This window comes from Salvia miltiorrhiza, chromosome 8 (assembly GCF_028751815.1).
Source record: "Salvia miltiorrhiza cultivar Shanhuang (shh) chromosome 8, IMPLAD_Smil_shh, whole genome shotgun sequence".
Classification (NCBI taxonomy): Eukaryota; Viridiplantae; Streptophyta; class Magnoliopsida; order Lamiales; family Lamiaceae; genus Salvia; species Salvia miltiorrhiza.
Window position 1 is genome coordinate 29,517,654 of NC_080394.1, and position 15,579 is coordinate 29,533,232.

Here is a 15,579-nt window from a genome sequence, read left to right on the forward strand (position 1 = left end):
CCCTTATCCATATCAAATAATTATTCTCAGTAGATGCGAAGTTGATTAAATATACTCATTCACACAGTTAAAAAACTAAAATCTGAAAGAAAGAGAGAGAAGGAATCTTTGCTGGTATAAAGATGATTATCTTAAGAAGAAAAAGCATCGCCAAAATACTAGCTAAATTTGACTGGCCAATCTGCCTATGCAGAGCCACGACGACTTCTTGCACATGAAGTTTACCACTTTTTCTACTTTTTTCCAATCTCTAACTTGCCAACAAAGATTTCCACACCATGCACACTCACTGCTATATCTTCTCTCTCTAAGCCAATTAAGCTTTCCCATTCTCTCTCTAAACATAACAATGTGAGCGTCTCCTGCTCGAAATTTTCTGAAGCAAATATATTAATTAGTGGAGATCTGCAGCTGTAATGGCGAGTGGTCGTAAGCTTATAGTTGAGGTGGTGGACGCGCGAAACCTTCTGCCGAAAGACGGGCACGGCACGTCGAGCCCTTACGCGGTCCTCGACTTCCACGGGCAGCGGAGGAAGACGAGGACCGTGATCCGAGATCTCAATCCGACGTGGAATGAGAGCCTCGAGTTCAACGTCGGCAAGACCCCGGAGGTGTTCGGCGACATGCTGGAGCTCGACGTTTTTCACGACAAAAACGTCGGCCCCACAACCAGGAGCAATTTCCTGGGCAGAGTGAGGCTCAGCGCCACCCAGTTTGTCAAGAGAGGTGAGGAGGCCTTGATTTATTACCCCCTCGAGAAGAAGAGCCTCTTGAGTTGGATCCAGGGCGAGATCGGATTGAAGATCTATTTCTCCGACGAGGTCGTGCCGCCGCCTGCTCCGCCTCCGCCACCACCTCCTGAGCCGGCGGCAGCTTCCCCTGCTGATCCTCCACCTCCTGACGCTGAAGCCGAAAAGAAGGAAACATCGGCTGCAGCGCCAGCGGAAGAAAAACCAGTTGCTGAAGCTGCACCGCCACCCCCTGCGGCGGAGGATCCGGCAGCTGACACTGATAAGAAAGTTGAGGAGCCGCCGCCGCCGTTTGATCCGGAAGCAGATCGAGTGAAGGCATCAATCTCATCAGCAGCCATGCCGGAAGTGAAGATCAACAATATCAACGGCCCACAGCCGATCAGCCGCGTATCGTCGGTGAGCAGCTTCATATCTGATCAATCTGATAGATCTACCATCGAACAGTCCTCCTTCGATCTAGTCGACAAAATGCATTACCTCTTCGTTAGAGTGGTGAGGGCGCGGTCGCTCCCCACGGCGGGGGGCCCCGTCGTGAAGATCGCCGTCTCCGGATTCAACGTCGTCTCGAAACCAGCTCGGAAAACCGCATTCTTCGACTGGGACCAAACATTCGCTTTCAGCCGGGAGTCGCAGGACTCTTCCTCTATACTCGAAGTATCCGTGTGGGACCCATTCGGCGCTGACGTGGGACATGATTTCCTAGGTGGCATTTGCTTCGACGTGGGGGAGATCCCCTTGCGTGACCCGCCGGACAGCCCGCTGGCCCCGCAGTGGTACCGCCTCGAAGGCGGTGGAGCCCACAGAGGGGACCTCATGCTCGCCACGTGGCTGGGCACCCAAGCCGACGACTCCTTCCCTGACGCTTGGAAGACCGACACCAACTCAAATTCCAGATCCAAGGTGTACCAATCGCCTAAACTGTGGTACCTCCGCTCCACAGTCATCGAAGCACAAGACATCTCAATGTTAAAAGAGTCGAGCTTCCAATTAAAGGCACAATTGGGATTCCAAGTTCAGAAAACAAAACAGGTGGCTACGAGCAATGGCGCGCCCTCGTGGAATGAGGATCTCATGTTCGTGGCCGCCGAGCCCTTCACCGCCGAGAACAACCTCCTGTTCCTCCTCATCGACCACAGGCCTTCCAAGGAGCAACCCATTGTTGGCGTCGCTAGAGTACCTCTAACAGCCGTCGAACGGCGAGTGGACGACCGAAATGTGGCGTCCAGATGGTTCACATTGGAGGATCCGAATGAGGAGAAGCGAGTATACAGAGGCAGGGTACATCTGCGCCTGTGTTTCGACGGCGGGTATCATGTTATGGACGAAGGAGCTCATGTTTGCAGTGACTACCGCCCCACAGCTAGGCAGCTTTGGAAACCACCAATCGGAACTATCGAGTTAGGCATAATCGGATGCAACAATTTGGTGCCCATGAAAACTATCGACGCCAAAGGCTCCACCGACGCTTACGCCGTCGCAAAATACGGCAACAAATGGGTGCGGACGCGCACCATCTCCAACAGCCTGGAGCCGAGATGGAACGAGCAGTACACGTGGCGGGTCTACGACCCCTCCACTGTTCTCACCGTCGGAGTATTCGACAGTAGTTTCGAATCGGAGAGGCCCGATTCCCGTATTGGAAAGGTACGTATTCGTATCTCCACGCTGACTACGGCCAAGGTGTACAGAAGTATATTCCCTTTGATGCTGCTGTCCCAAGCCGGTCTGAAGAAGATGGGGGAGATGGAACTTGCCGTCCGATTTGTGCGATCGACGCCGACGCTCGACTTCCTGCACGTGTACTCGCAGCCCCTGCTGCCGGCGATGCACCACCTCAAGCCTCTCGGCATGCTACAGCAGGAGGCGCTGAGGTCGGCCGCTGTGAAGATCGTGGCGGCGCACCTCTCGCGGTCGGAGCCGCCGCTCCGGCCGGAAGTGGTGAGCCACGTGCTGGAGCAGGAGGGCGCCAGCACGTTCAGCATGCGGAGGGTGCGCGCAAACTGGTACAGGATCATCAAGGTGATCGCAGGGGCGGTGGAGGTGTTCAGGTGGGTGGAGGACACGCGCTCCTGGAAGAACCCCACGGCCACCGTCCTCGTCCACGCGCTACTGGTCATGCTCGTCTGGTTTCCCGATCTAATAGTCCCTACATTGGCCTTCTACGTGTTCGCGGTCGGCGCGTGGAACTACAGGTTCCGGGCAAAGGCCGTGCTGCCGCACCTGGACCCGAAGCTGTCGCTGGCGGAAGCCGTGGACCGCGACGAGCTAGACGAGGAGTTCGACGCGATGCCGTGTTGTAGGGGGAATGATGTGGTGCGCGCTAGGTATGATAAGCTGCGGATGCTGGGGGCGCGTGTGCAGACGATGCTGGGGGATATCGCGACGCAGGGGGAGCGCGTGCAGGCGTTGGTGACGTGGAGGGACCCGCGCGCCACGGGGATCTTCGTAGGCTTTTGTTTTATTCTGGCGTTGCTATTGTATTTGGTGCCGTCGAAGATGGTGGCGATGGCGGTGGGCTTCTATTACTTGAGGCATCCCATATTTAGGGACAGAATGCCGTCGCCGGCGCTCAACTTCTTCCGCCGACTGCCTTCGCTGTCCGACCGTATGCTATAACTAAACGCATTAATTTTCCGTTAATTATGCAATCAGTTGCTTAATTTTGTACTTTATCGACCGACATCTGGATTGAGATTTGTAGGTAGCAATGCAAAGTTTGTGCATTCGTAATTCGAGTATGTATTAACTTTATGCAATGTATTTGCAATTTTAGAATAATAATATTTATAATGTTGTTTCTTTATATTTTATATAGCTGTATGGTCCAAACTAGTAATAATTAAAGTTAGATTGAGATAAGAAAATCGATTAAAAGAAAACAATGCCTACAAAAATAACGGAGATTACATGGTTCGATTTTGTAACCTACTTCCACGGGACAAAAATTATAAAGACATTGTTCAACTGGTAAACTCTGATTATAACAAGATCAAAGTAAAGTAAGAAGATGAAACTCTGCATCTACAGACTCTGATTGATAGAAGATTCACAAATCTCTATCGTTCTAATTCTGAAATATCATCAGTTAGATCCAACAACAATTATGATTAGAACAATTGAAACACTTATTTACTAATAAACTCCTCCGTCTCTTAAAATTTACAAATAAGTCATTCTTATTCTTTCTATGCGAGGGTGAATAGATTACATGCAACAAATTGATTATTGATTACCTTTTGAAATAAAATACTTTCGATTCAATATTAACTACTCCCTCCGTTCCACGAATCTTGACACGTTTGGTTTTGACACGAGAATTAAGGAGTTGTAGATTAATGTTTTAAGTGTGTAGTTAATAAAGTATAAAAGTGATATTATTAAATGACAATTTTATATAAAAAAGAAAAGAAAAAACCTAAAAAAAAACCCTTGAAAGCACAGAAAGAGCAGACTAAGGGCCGAGTCTCATTAAAACCTTTTCACGGAAAACCCCGTGGTAAAAACCGTGAATAGGAAAAAGAGTACTCGTCTAGACACAAGACGAAAGTAGGGAATAGCTAAAGAAGATACAACTCCGAGATTCAGAATAACAACGAAAAAACAACCACCCATCAGTCCCAACTATCGTTTCTTACGCAGATGGCTATGCGAAGCCATGTCAAGGCGAACCGCAGCCCTAATCTCCTCAATCTCGTGCGGCCACCACCCTTCTGAACGTTGTTGGTTAGCCATAATATCTGCCGCCTTGTTTCCTTCTCTAAAGATGTGAGAAACCTGCAGCGAGAAAGCATCTAACATCTTTAAAATCCTATTCCACGCCGCCTTAAAACGCCAAGGCACATTCAAAGAACGGGTATTAAGAATTGATATCACGTAGGTGGAATCGGCTTCAATCCAAAGCTTGTGCCAACCACGATTGTGAGCAATTTGAATCGCCGAGATAACAGCCAGGAGTTCCGCTTCAAAGGCAAAACCCGAGCCACCTTTGAAGTGAAAACAACCACGCACTACATTCCAGTTATCTCTAAACACCCCACCTGCAGCAATAGTTCCCGGAGCTCCCGTCGTTGAGCCATCAGTATTTACTTTGATCCACGGCGCCACCGGTGGCCACCAATGCACCTCAACAAACTCCAAAAAGTATAAAAGTGATAAAGTATGAGAGAAAATGTAATAAAAATGATAAAATTGGAGATAAAATGTAATAAAAGAGATAAAGTATGAGAGAGAAAATAATAATTACTCCCTCCGTCCCAATAAAAGTGGCCACATTTCCTTTTTGGGTGTCCTATTAAAAGTGGCTACTTTCTAAAAATGGCAAAAGTTTACTTTAATTAAGTCAACAATTATTCACTAATTTGGTCAACAATTGTAGGCCACTTTCTAAAAATGTCAAAATTACTCACTAATTTGGTCAACAATTGTAGGCCACTTTCTAAAAATTACTCACTAATTTTGGTGGGTCACACTCAATTAAAACATAACAATCCCCTTCTTAATCTCCGTGCCCAAAAAAAAGTGGCCACTTTTATTGGGACGGAGGGAGTATTATCTTATTTGAAAATATGTCAAGATTCGTGGGACGATCCAAAAAGAAAAACGTGTCAAAATTCATGGGACGGAGGGAGTATTAAAACTTATCCTAATCCAAGAATAATTATCGAAGTTTTTAATGATATAAAAACTCCATTAGCTTTTATATAGGCGTCCATTAGGTTTTATATTTCGGAAAAGAATAACTAAGGATGTCTCCAATTATTGACTTCCAAAATTTGGAAATTAATTTCAACGGTTGGAATATGTAGAAACTAGTTTCACAAATAAAATTGAAAAGAGGGTTTCAAATTGAAATCCAGCCCCCGTCAGCTTTATCGGCGCGTGCATGGCACACGCTGGTTGGCGCATCGCATGCAGTTCAAACACGCGTGGGGCGGCTGACAGTATTTTTTTTTTCTAGTTTTTTCATTTTGATTTTTTTAATATTTTTTTTTACAATATTATCCTTTTAACTCGTCTAAAACATATCAAACATATTTCTTCCTTCTCCCAAATGAATATTCATTCCTCTTTTAGTCTTTTTGGTAAGTGTACATCACACAACTTACTCACAACAAAAGTGAGATATTTATTCCACTCATACATATTCAATCAATTTCTTAAAACTCGTACAATTTCAAATGGATACTCATTTGAGGGACAAATGATAGGGATGTCATTCCAGCCCGAAACCCGTGGGCCGACCTGAATAACCTTACAAAATTAGAGGGTTAGGGTTGAAAAATCGCAACCCAATTATAAATCGGGCTAATCGGGCTAGCCTGTTCGGGCTGGCGGGTTGAAGTGGGCCAGCCCGTCGGGTTGTCGGGCCAGCCCGTTGGGCTACTAATTTTATTTTTTATTTTTTTAAAATTGAATTTTAAAATACATTAGAGTTTAGGCTTTTAGGGTTTGAGATTTTTTTTAGATGCTTTTTTTTTCTTTAATTTCAAACTATTATTGAATATTTTATTTTTATTTTTTTAACAAAGTTGAACATTTTATTGTTATTAACTTATTTTATAGAGTCTAAAAAAAACTTATTTTCTATGTTATGTTATCTTAAATATATTATATTTTTGCATTTCATGCTTTGCCATGCTTTGCTATATAATTTAATCTTTAGGAGATAACGAGAATATTTAAATTAACAAACAAATACTATGAAAAGAATGGTTTAAAAACAAAAAAAAAATACTATGAAAAGAATCAGCTCAACAGTTTATAAATAAATTTATTAAAAAATAAATAAAACAATTGATAAATAAATTAAAAGAAAAAAAAAAAAACTCACCAAAACTTTGTATTGACTTTTGGATATGGCGTGTCGGTTATATAAATTGTGTGGATTGTAATTCTTAAAAAAGTAATCTCGATTCTTTGAATATATTACAAAATAATCAATAATAAGTTAACTTCCCATAATAAGAGTTTAGCATGATACGTTTTTCCTTTTGGGTAGTGCTAAATGGCCATAATTATGGCTGCCATAATGGGTTAGATTGGTAATTTTATATTTATTGCAATTATATATTTAGTTATTGATTTATTATTTTACAATATTACCCCTACACATATTTCTTTCTTTTCTTTGATACTTAAAGATTACTCCCTCCGTCCCATTATTAACATGGCATGTTTTCCTTTTTAAGTTGTCCCAATATTCATAGTCTGTTTCTTATTTTGGAAATAATAAGGGTGTAATTAACTACACTAATTAACTACACTAATTAATTAAGACTACCCAACCCTAAAAGAAAAAGACGGTTCACTCTTTCACTCTCTCTCTCACTTGCGCCGCACATTCCCTCTTTTCTCTTTCCTCTGAAACCCTAAATCACGGCTCTCTCTATCTCTCGATTGCTCATCACTGCTCTCTCTATCTCCCGATTCTCTGCGAATCTCTGCCCCTTTCGCCACCCTTAGATCGGCGAATCTCTGCCACCGCACGCTGCCCTTAGAACGACGCTTCTCTACCGCCGTGATGAAGTCCAAGTGGGAGGCTTACTTGAGCGGACAGTACGTGCCGGACAGCGAGGACTCGTGCTCCGATTGGGGATCGCCGTCGGAGGTAGATTTCCTGTTCTCGGCTGAATTTTCAGAAACGGCGGAAGACTCTCTCGGCTTCAGTGAGATCGAGAGACTCTGTGGAGATGGGAGATGTCTTGTTTCACCACGAGCTCCGATCTATCGGGGCAAATCCTGTGAGAAAATCAGTCTCTGATATAATTACCCCTGAATCTCCTATTTTGAATGATAGTACTGACTATCCCCTTTGTCAATTACTCTGTGAGGAATCGTGGGATGAAGTTGTGGCCTGGAATGCTACTGTTGCAGATTCTTTGGCTTCTCAGCTGGTGGGTTATACCCCAGCTCAAATGAATATGTTGAAGAACCTATTGCCAGCATTATTTCGGGTGAGATCTCACCTTTTACTTTGGCCTATATTTGCATGTGAATGTACTAAGGGAGATAGGGTTACTTTCAGTTTTGAAGTGATGAAAAACATGCTCACTTAGTGGAAAATTGATTCTAACATCTATGATTCTTGCATGAGATGTAATTAGCTGCTCCTATTGTGTAGTTGTGGCCCCGTGTGGCATCTGCTTGCTGCCTTGTGTTGCTTATGTTTGCTGCCAGCTATGCCTTATATTTAGGGGTGAGCAGAAATCGAACCGACACTGAAAACCGAACCGAACCGAACTAGATTGGTGCGGTTCGGTCCCAATTCTATTGGTTCGGTTTTGAAAAGTAAAAATCGAAAATTTTTGGTTTGGTGTCGGTTTTCATTTTTTGGTTCGGTTTTAAACCGAACCGAACCGATACATATTACTCCCTCCGTCCCACTTCAATTGGCACACTTGCCTTTTTTGTTTGTCCCACTTCAATTGGCACTTTCCAAAAATAGCATGTGGTCCCTACCTTCTCTACACACATTAAACAAATGGTCCCTACCCACTTTACACACCCAACCCTTTATTCTTAATCTTCGTGCCCAAAGTAAAAGTGTCAATTGAAGTGGGACGGAGGGAGTAATATTTTATTATATATAATTATTTTATAATATATAATTATTTTTCTAATTTTTTAACCTAAAACTAAAACCCTAATTCACAATTATAATATATAATTATTTATCATGTTCATGTTGTGGGGATTTGACATTTGAAATTTGTGTATTTTACATTATTTTACAATTTTTAATTGGTATTTTTGAATAAAATAAAATAAAATAAATTGCACCGTTCGGTTCGGTTCACCGAACCGAAACCGATGGTTTTATCGGTTCGGTTCCAGACCCCCAATTGATGCGGTTCGGTACCAATTTTAACCATCGGTTCGATTTTTGGTTTTAAATTTTTGGTTTGGTTTTGCACCGAACCGAACCGATGATCACTCCTACTTATATTTGTGGCCCTGTGTGGCTTATTGAGTGGCCCTGTGTGGCTTCTGATTGCTGCCTTGCGTTGCTTCTAATTGCTGCCTAGTTGTGCCTTATGTTATGGCCATGTGTGGCTTCTATCTGTGGCCCTGTGTGGCTTGTGATTGCTGCCTTGTGTTGCTTCTGCCTGCTGCCGAGTTGTGCCTTATATTATGGCCCTGTGTGGCTTCTGCTTGCTGTCTTGTGTTGCTTCTGCTTTTGTCTTGTGTTGTTTCTGCTTTTGTTAAGTTGTGGCCGTGTGTGGCTTCATGTTTGCTGCCCTGTGTGGCTACATGTTTGCTGCCCGTGTGTGAATATACATCAATGATTAAACTAGTCTATGTATGAGATGATAAAACAAAATATTCATTCATGTTTGGCCTTAGCAAAAGCATAGAGGTTCACAAAATAACTTCACATACTAGTCTAATCTAGCAAAAGCATAGAGGTTCACAAAAAGCTTCACATACTAGTCTAATATAGCATTGGTGGCTGTTGAATACCTAAGTTATTCATTAGGTATTCAATGCCATCTAATGAGTAGTTTGCTATGCGTAACTTATTCATTAGATGATACATTCCATCAACAATGCCCTGTTCCATTAGGTAGGAAATGCATTCCGTTACCAACTCGGCTGGAACTTCCAAATTCAATGGAAGTTGATTAGCCCTAATTAGAGCCCCTTTCTTCATGTGAGGAATTTTGTAAGAATTCTGGCCCTTTAGCTTTATTATCTCCACCATGCATCCTTGTAAGCTTAAGAAGACGTTATTAGGGATGGCAACGGGCCGGATCTGGACCGGGTCTGACCAATACCAGATCCAGATCCGTTTTCATATACCAGATCCAGATCCGTGGATCTGAAAATTTTGGATCCAGATCCAGATCCGTTAGATCCGCGGGTCCACGGGTCCAGATCCATGGATCTACTATTTTTAAATTAAATTAAAAAAATTTCACAAAATCAACAACATCTAATTTCCATCATGAAAAATATAACACAAAATACTTTTATCTAATTACTTTTAGTTTTTATTCTTTTGAATATAATTTATTTATTATTTTTAATTTAGTCAATATTATTAGTTTAGTTTTTATTCTTTTGAATATAATTTATTTATGATTTTTAATTTAGTTAATATTATTAGTAAACTAAATATAAAATATAAAATATATATAAAATAAAATGGATCCACGGGTTGGATCTAGGCCGGATCCGGATCTAAAATTTCAAGATCCAGATTCAGATCCGTTTTCAAAATTGGGATCCAGATCCGTCGGGCCCAAAAAATTGAGATCCAGATCCGTTCCAGGTCCAAGATCCACTGCCATCCCTAGACGTTATTGAGTGTTGTTGGAGATAACTCTTCAAATGATTTCTCAACTGCCTTCACTAATGAATCCACATTGTTGCAAACTGTTTGGTTTTGTAAGCTTTGAATGGCTCTAAACCATCCTAAGTCGTTGATGTTTGTGTCTGGAGAATTTGGAGGCTGATTTACTATCCTTATATCAAACCCATCTGCACTTGCTGCCTCTCTAAATTGAGGATCATTGTCTTTGATGTGTGGTCGTGCATTGTCTTGTTGAATAAAGATGACTTTACTAGCAAATGCTGGCCATTTTTGCTTGATGGCTGGTATGATCTGCATGGTAAAGTTTCAATGCATTAAGGTTTAATTCAGTCACAATATTTTACATAAATCACATGTAATGAATACCTTCCTGAGTATGAAGTCTTTGATTACTTCCTTTGTTATGGACTGAATCGGTTTTTGCTCTAAAGTGTCTCCCTCCCTGTTCTTGCTCTTCCTTTGTGCTGGAACCATCTCTGTGAATGGGAAAATCCCAATTTTACCATCAAACAACACACTCACATCTGGTGCAAAGATGGGTCTGCACACAGCGCACATGAACATCACTTTTGTGATGAATTTTTTCGATTTGCAAGTTCTGTGCGGTTCAGCCTCCTCGGGTGTTAAATAAAACCTTTGAGAAGTTTTGGTTATGTAAAACCACTTCTCATCGATATGCACTGTGTTGTGCATGCTTTGGAATTGAAGAATCTTGAGGATTCTATCATATTCGATGGCTTCGAGGCTGAATCTCAAACGTAACAGCTTGTTAGGAGCAGTTAAGTCAGGTTTAATTGCACTAGTGTGAGCTCTGATCAAACCTTTGTTAACCCATCTCCCGACTGTGCTTTTACTGCAATTTATTCCAATAGTAAGCCTTTTAATTGTGCTTCTCTTGCTCTACTCCAAACTTGATATGAGCTCTAAGTCAATTTGCACTCTTTTTCTTCTTGGTTTTTGAATTTTTGTACTTACTGAATTCATATGCTCACCATTGTCATATTGTTTCCTTGCTGCAGCCCATAGTCGACTCACGGTCCGTCGAGAGCACCCAAACTTGATGATAGCTTCTTGGATCTTCCCTCGTTTCGGCTACCCGTTGTTGGAGTTGTGAAGAAGAAACTGCACAATCGTGTTTCTCTCGGCCGTAGTTAGATCGGGCCTTCTCATTTTGTAGAGTTTGGAAGTTGTATCTTTTGGTTTGATAGCTTTTGTAAATTTTCAGACTTGAAACTTCTACTGTCAGCCGATTAAAGGCTTTTATAGAAGCCTTGGGAACATATTAGAGGGAAATTTGAACTTTTAGTAAAAGTGTTATGGAAATTTGGTCACTTTGCCGCCACTTTTTACCTTTGTTTCATCATTTCTTTTTCTTAAATTGTTCTGCACTGCAGTGTTTCAACATTTAGGAAAGAAAAAAAATAAACATGTTTTTTATTTAATTAAATTAATTTTAGATAAATAAATTTATTAATTTATTTATTGCATGTCAATATTTAATTTAGAGTCAACAATAATTAGTAATATTAACAACATCCTTAAACATGTGGGTCATCCTATTTATCCATCTACTTTGACTCTCATTAGTTCCCGTGCCGAAAAGAAACAGGCCATGAATAGCGGGACAGAGGGAGTATTTCCTTATATATAAAAACTAATTATGTTATGTTTGCCAAATTAGTTATTACCGATAATTACAGATTATTTGTTTATATATAAAAATTAATTATACTATATTTGCCTAATTAGTTATTACCGAAAATGAATTGGATTTATTTTTGGATATTTGATAGGTTTTAGGATATATGAATTCCCTTTAGAAGTAGTATTTTCTTATTATTCTTTTACTTCTATTTAATTTATTATTTTATATCTTCAATTTGTTTTATTAAATATTAATACTTTTTTTATTTCTATTTTCTTATGTCGTATGTATGTAATTGTTATAAGTGTTTCTTTTTTCTTTTTTAATTTTACAATATGCACACTAACACTAACAATAACACTCTACTCTCATAATCAATATTAATATAAACTTTTTAGACATATTAACACTCAAATTAGCACATATGACAATTTACGCATAATTTCTAATATTTATTTCATTTTCAAAATCATATATATATATATATATATAATTTTTTTCAATTTAATTTCCATGTACTAATTTCTAATTTTTGTACTATGAATATTAAAACAAAAAACTCAATGTGCGATCCAATTTTTCAGCCTAAATTCCAGCATCATCTTAGTTAGTTTTATATCAATTCGTATTTGAAAATTTGAATGTTGGGATCCAATTTTTACTAATATGTTGTTATTTTGCTACTCTATAGTTTTAGGTAGTTATTAAACGTAATCATAGCAAAACTATTTTTCCCGCTTAAATTCCAGCCTAATTTTTATATTACTAGGATACTCACTCGTGCAATTGCAACTGTAATTAAATATTATTTTTGTAATACCCTTATTTTTTATATTAAATATATAAAATTATTATTAAAATATTTAGTGGAATTTGAAGAAATATGAATTGTATTGAGGCTTAGAATAAATTAGATTGACAATCAAGAAACTCCATTATTTTTATTAGGGAAAAGGTGCAAATAAGCCCTCCTAGGTGTAACCCTTATAGCGTTTACCTCCCCATTCTCTATGTTCGTGCAACTAAACCCCTATACTAAAAAAAAAGGATCAAATAAGCCCCTCGCTCTAACGGCCGTCTTCTCACCGTCAGAAAACATTTTCTTTTTATTTTTAATTTTCTGTGGGGCCCACCATCATCCCCTCCCTGAAGATTATGGTGGAGGAACGGTGGCGGCGGCCCCCCTACGGCAACGTCGTCGTAGGAAATCGAGGGAAGTGGTGGTAGCATTGGGGATTTAGGGCTCCGCAGCCGCGACTCTGCTGTTGCTTCGTCCGGAGAAGGGAGAAGGAGATTCAGAGGGAGAAAGAAAGGTGGAAGCGGCTCGCAGCTCGCTATGGTCGCCTGATTCCAAAGGGAGGCGGCTTACCGTCGTTGCTCCGGCGAGCTTCCGCGGCGGCGGATTTCTGAGGGAGAAGGAGGGTCTGTGCGTGGATAGACCTCAACAGCAACTAGTTGAGCGGCGAGATCCCGCCGCGGCTGGGGCGGCAGCTCGGGGCGAAGGCGCTCACCGGAATTTTATCAGGAAACACATTAGTCTTCGTCCGAAATGTGGGGAACTCGTGCAGGGGAGTCGGAGGCCTTCTGGAATTCGCCGGCATTCGCCCCGAGAGGCTGCTGCAGGTGCCGTCGCTCAGGAGCTGCGATTTCACCAGTTATCCGGCGAGATTCCGGCGACGCTAGGGCAGCTCAAGGATATCGGAGGGGATGATGGTGGGCCCCACAAAAAATTAAAAATAAAAAAATAATGCTGACTAACGGTGAGAAAACGGAGGTTAGGGCGAGGGGTGTATTTGCACCCTTTTTGTTGAGTTGGGGGGTTTAGTTGCACGCACAGTGAGAATGGGGAGGTATACGCTATAAGGGTTACACCTAGGAGGGCTTATCTGCACCTTTTCCCTTTTTATTAATAAATCTGATCTTATACATTACGATTTCTAACTTTTCTGTTTTCATAGATATTATGAAGGATTTTCAAATATAAGCATGTAGACTCTTTTTTTTTTTTTTTTAATTTGGAGAATGGACTTTAGTCTTCTTTTCCTTTCCAATAAATTTGCTATGTTTGGAAATTGGAATCATGCATTTATACGATTGGACTTTATATCATATACCAAAATGAATTAAAGGGTATTTTAATTATAAATTATTTTCATAAAATTTTAGGGGTATTATGGCAACCATAATTATGGCTCCATATAATTTCCCTTCCCTTTTATTTTGAAATCATTAATTTTAGCATAACAAATAACTTAACAAAAAAAAGAGGATGATAACAAACCCATTAATACGTTTACATTTTTGCCTTCTAGCATTAAGAGCATCCGCATTGGGGTTACATGATAACCTACTTTATGAGGGGGGGATCACATGGTGTAAAGATGCTGCAATGGGGTTACATGATAGCTTACATGATAGTTTTAGTTTTGATTTTTATGCTTTTTACTTAAATTTAATTGTTCAAATTTAAATAACACATTTTACTAATAATTAAAATTTCATTAAATGAGGAGGAAGAAGAATAAATAGAAGAAAAAGAAGAGAAAAAAAAATTAAACGGTCAAAATTCACACAAATCGAGGCAGCAACGGTCCAATCGAATTTTCTATTTTTTTTAAATCGGCGCGTGCATCACACGCGCCTTACACTATCATCGAAATGGGCTACACGATAGAACGTGTAGCCCTCGTGTAACTCTCTGCTGCATCGGTTACACGATAACAGACTTACACGAGTAAGCTGCTAACGTTTAACCGTTGCAGATGCTCTAAGATGTACTGGTTCATTTAAAATTTTCCATGTAAAGATGTACAAATTTTTTCTTGTGATTTCAAAAGACAGACTTTAATCTCATTTCTCAAAAGGGTTAGAAAAGCCATAACTCATTAAGAAATGATTTATATAAAAACAATTTCTGTTGTAGAAATTCGGGACATTTGAATAATTGATATTTGTATGATCTATGATTGTCATAAAAAAAGCATCATTACAAATATATATATATATATATATATATATATATATATATATATATATATATATATAGGGGGCCGCTCCAATGAGACCCCCTAATTTTAGTGAGATCTAGGGCACGATCTGATGCGTTTATTTTATCAATCCTATGGCTGATATTGTATCTGGAGGGTGATTTTTTTTCACAGGGTTCGAATCCTGGAGGGAGCAGAATATTTTAAATTTTGTTATTCATCAGTATATACTGCATTGTTCATCAGTATATACCGCCTTGTTCATCAGTATATATGTCTTATTCATTACGATTTTTTTAAATTTTATTTTTCATCAGTATATACATCTTGTTCATTAGATATACGTTTTGTTCATTAGTATTATATGTCTTATTCATTGTACTCATGTTACACGAAAAATAGGGGGTCTCACTGGAGCGCGCCCCTATATATATAAATATATAAAACATTATAGAAAAGAAAGCATTATTGTATAAATACCATGATATACTCAATTCATTTCATAATAAAGTGAGACTTTTACTTCACTCACCATACATTCAATTATTTTATTAAAACTCGTGCTATTGAGAAGTGGATACATAAACTGTGTAGATGGAGGGAGTATATAAAAACATAATCGTACACATATAAAATAATGTTTCCACATTGATAAAGTTAGAGATGAGGGGCGATTTTGTTGAATTTGGAGAGCAAGTTAGAGTGTGTTAATTTCCTGTGTCGTGATAATTACTACTTCTAGTCATTACAAGTGCATATGATCTTTTCTCGTGACATTTGAAGGTTTGGACCAGTGATCCCCGCAGAGGGCCTAGTTAGCTCAATCAAATTACGACAAATGAAATTCCCAATAATCCCATAACCAACAGATAATAACAAATA

General features: G+C 39.9%; 1 protein-coding gene across 1 annotated transcript; it reads left to right on the forward strand.

Moving 5' to 3' along the window:
• The first annotated feature begins 101 nt into the window (after positions 1-101).
• On the forward strand, positions 102-3,555 carry LOC130997552 (multiple C2 domain and transmembrane region protein 16). The gene has a single exon (XM_057922911.1). It carries the CDS (start codon positions 417-419, stop codon positions 3,366-3,368), a length of 2,952 nt encoding a protein of 983 aa, XP_057778894.1. The 5' UTR covers positions 102-416; the 3' UTR covers positions 3,369-3,555.
• Positions 3,556-15,579: the final 12,024 nt, after the last annotated feature.

Bases quoted from the DNA above. Each gene is read 5' to 3' on its own strand.
- LOC130997552 (XM_057922911.1), top strand. From the start codon at position 417: ATGGCGAGTGGTCGTAAGCTTATAGTTGAGGTGGTGGACGCGCGAAAC.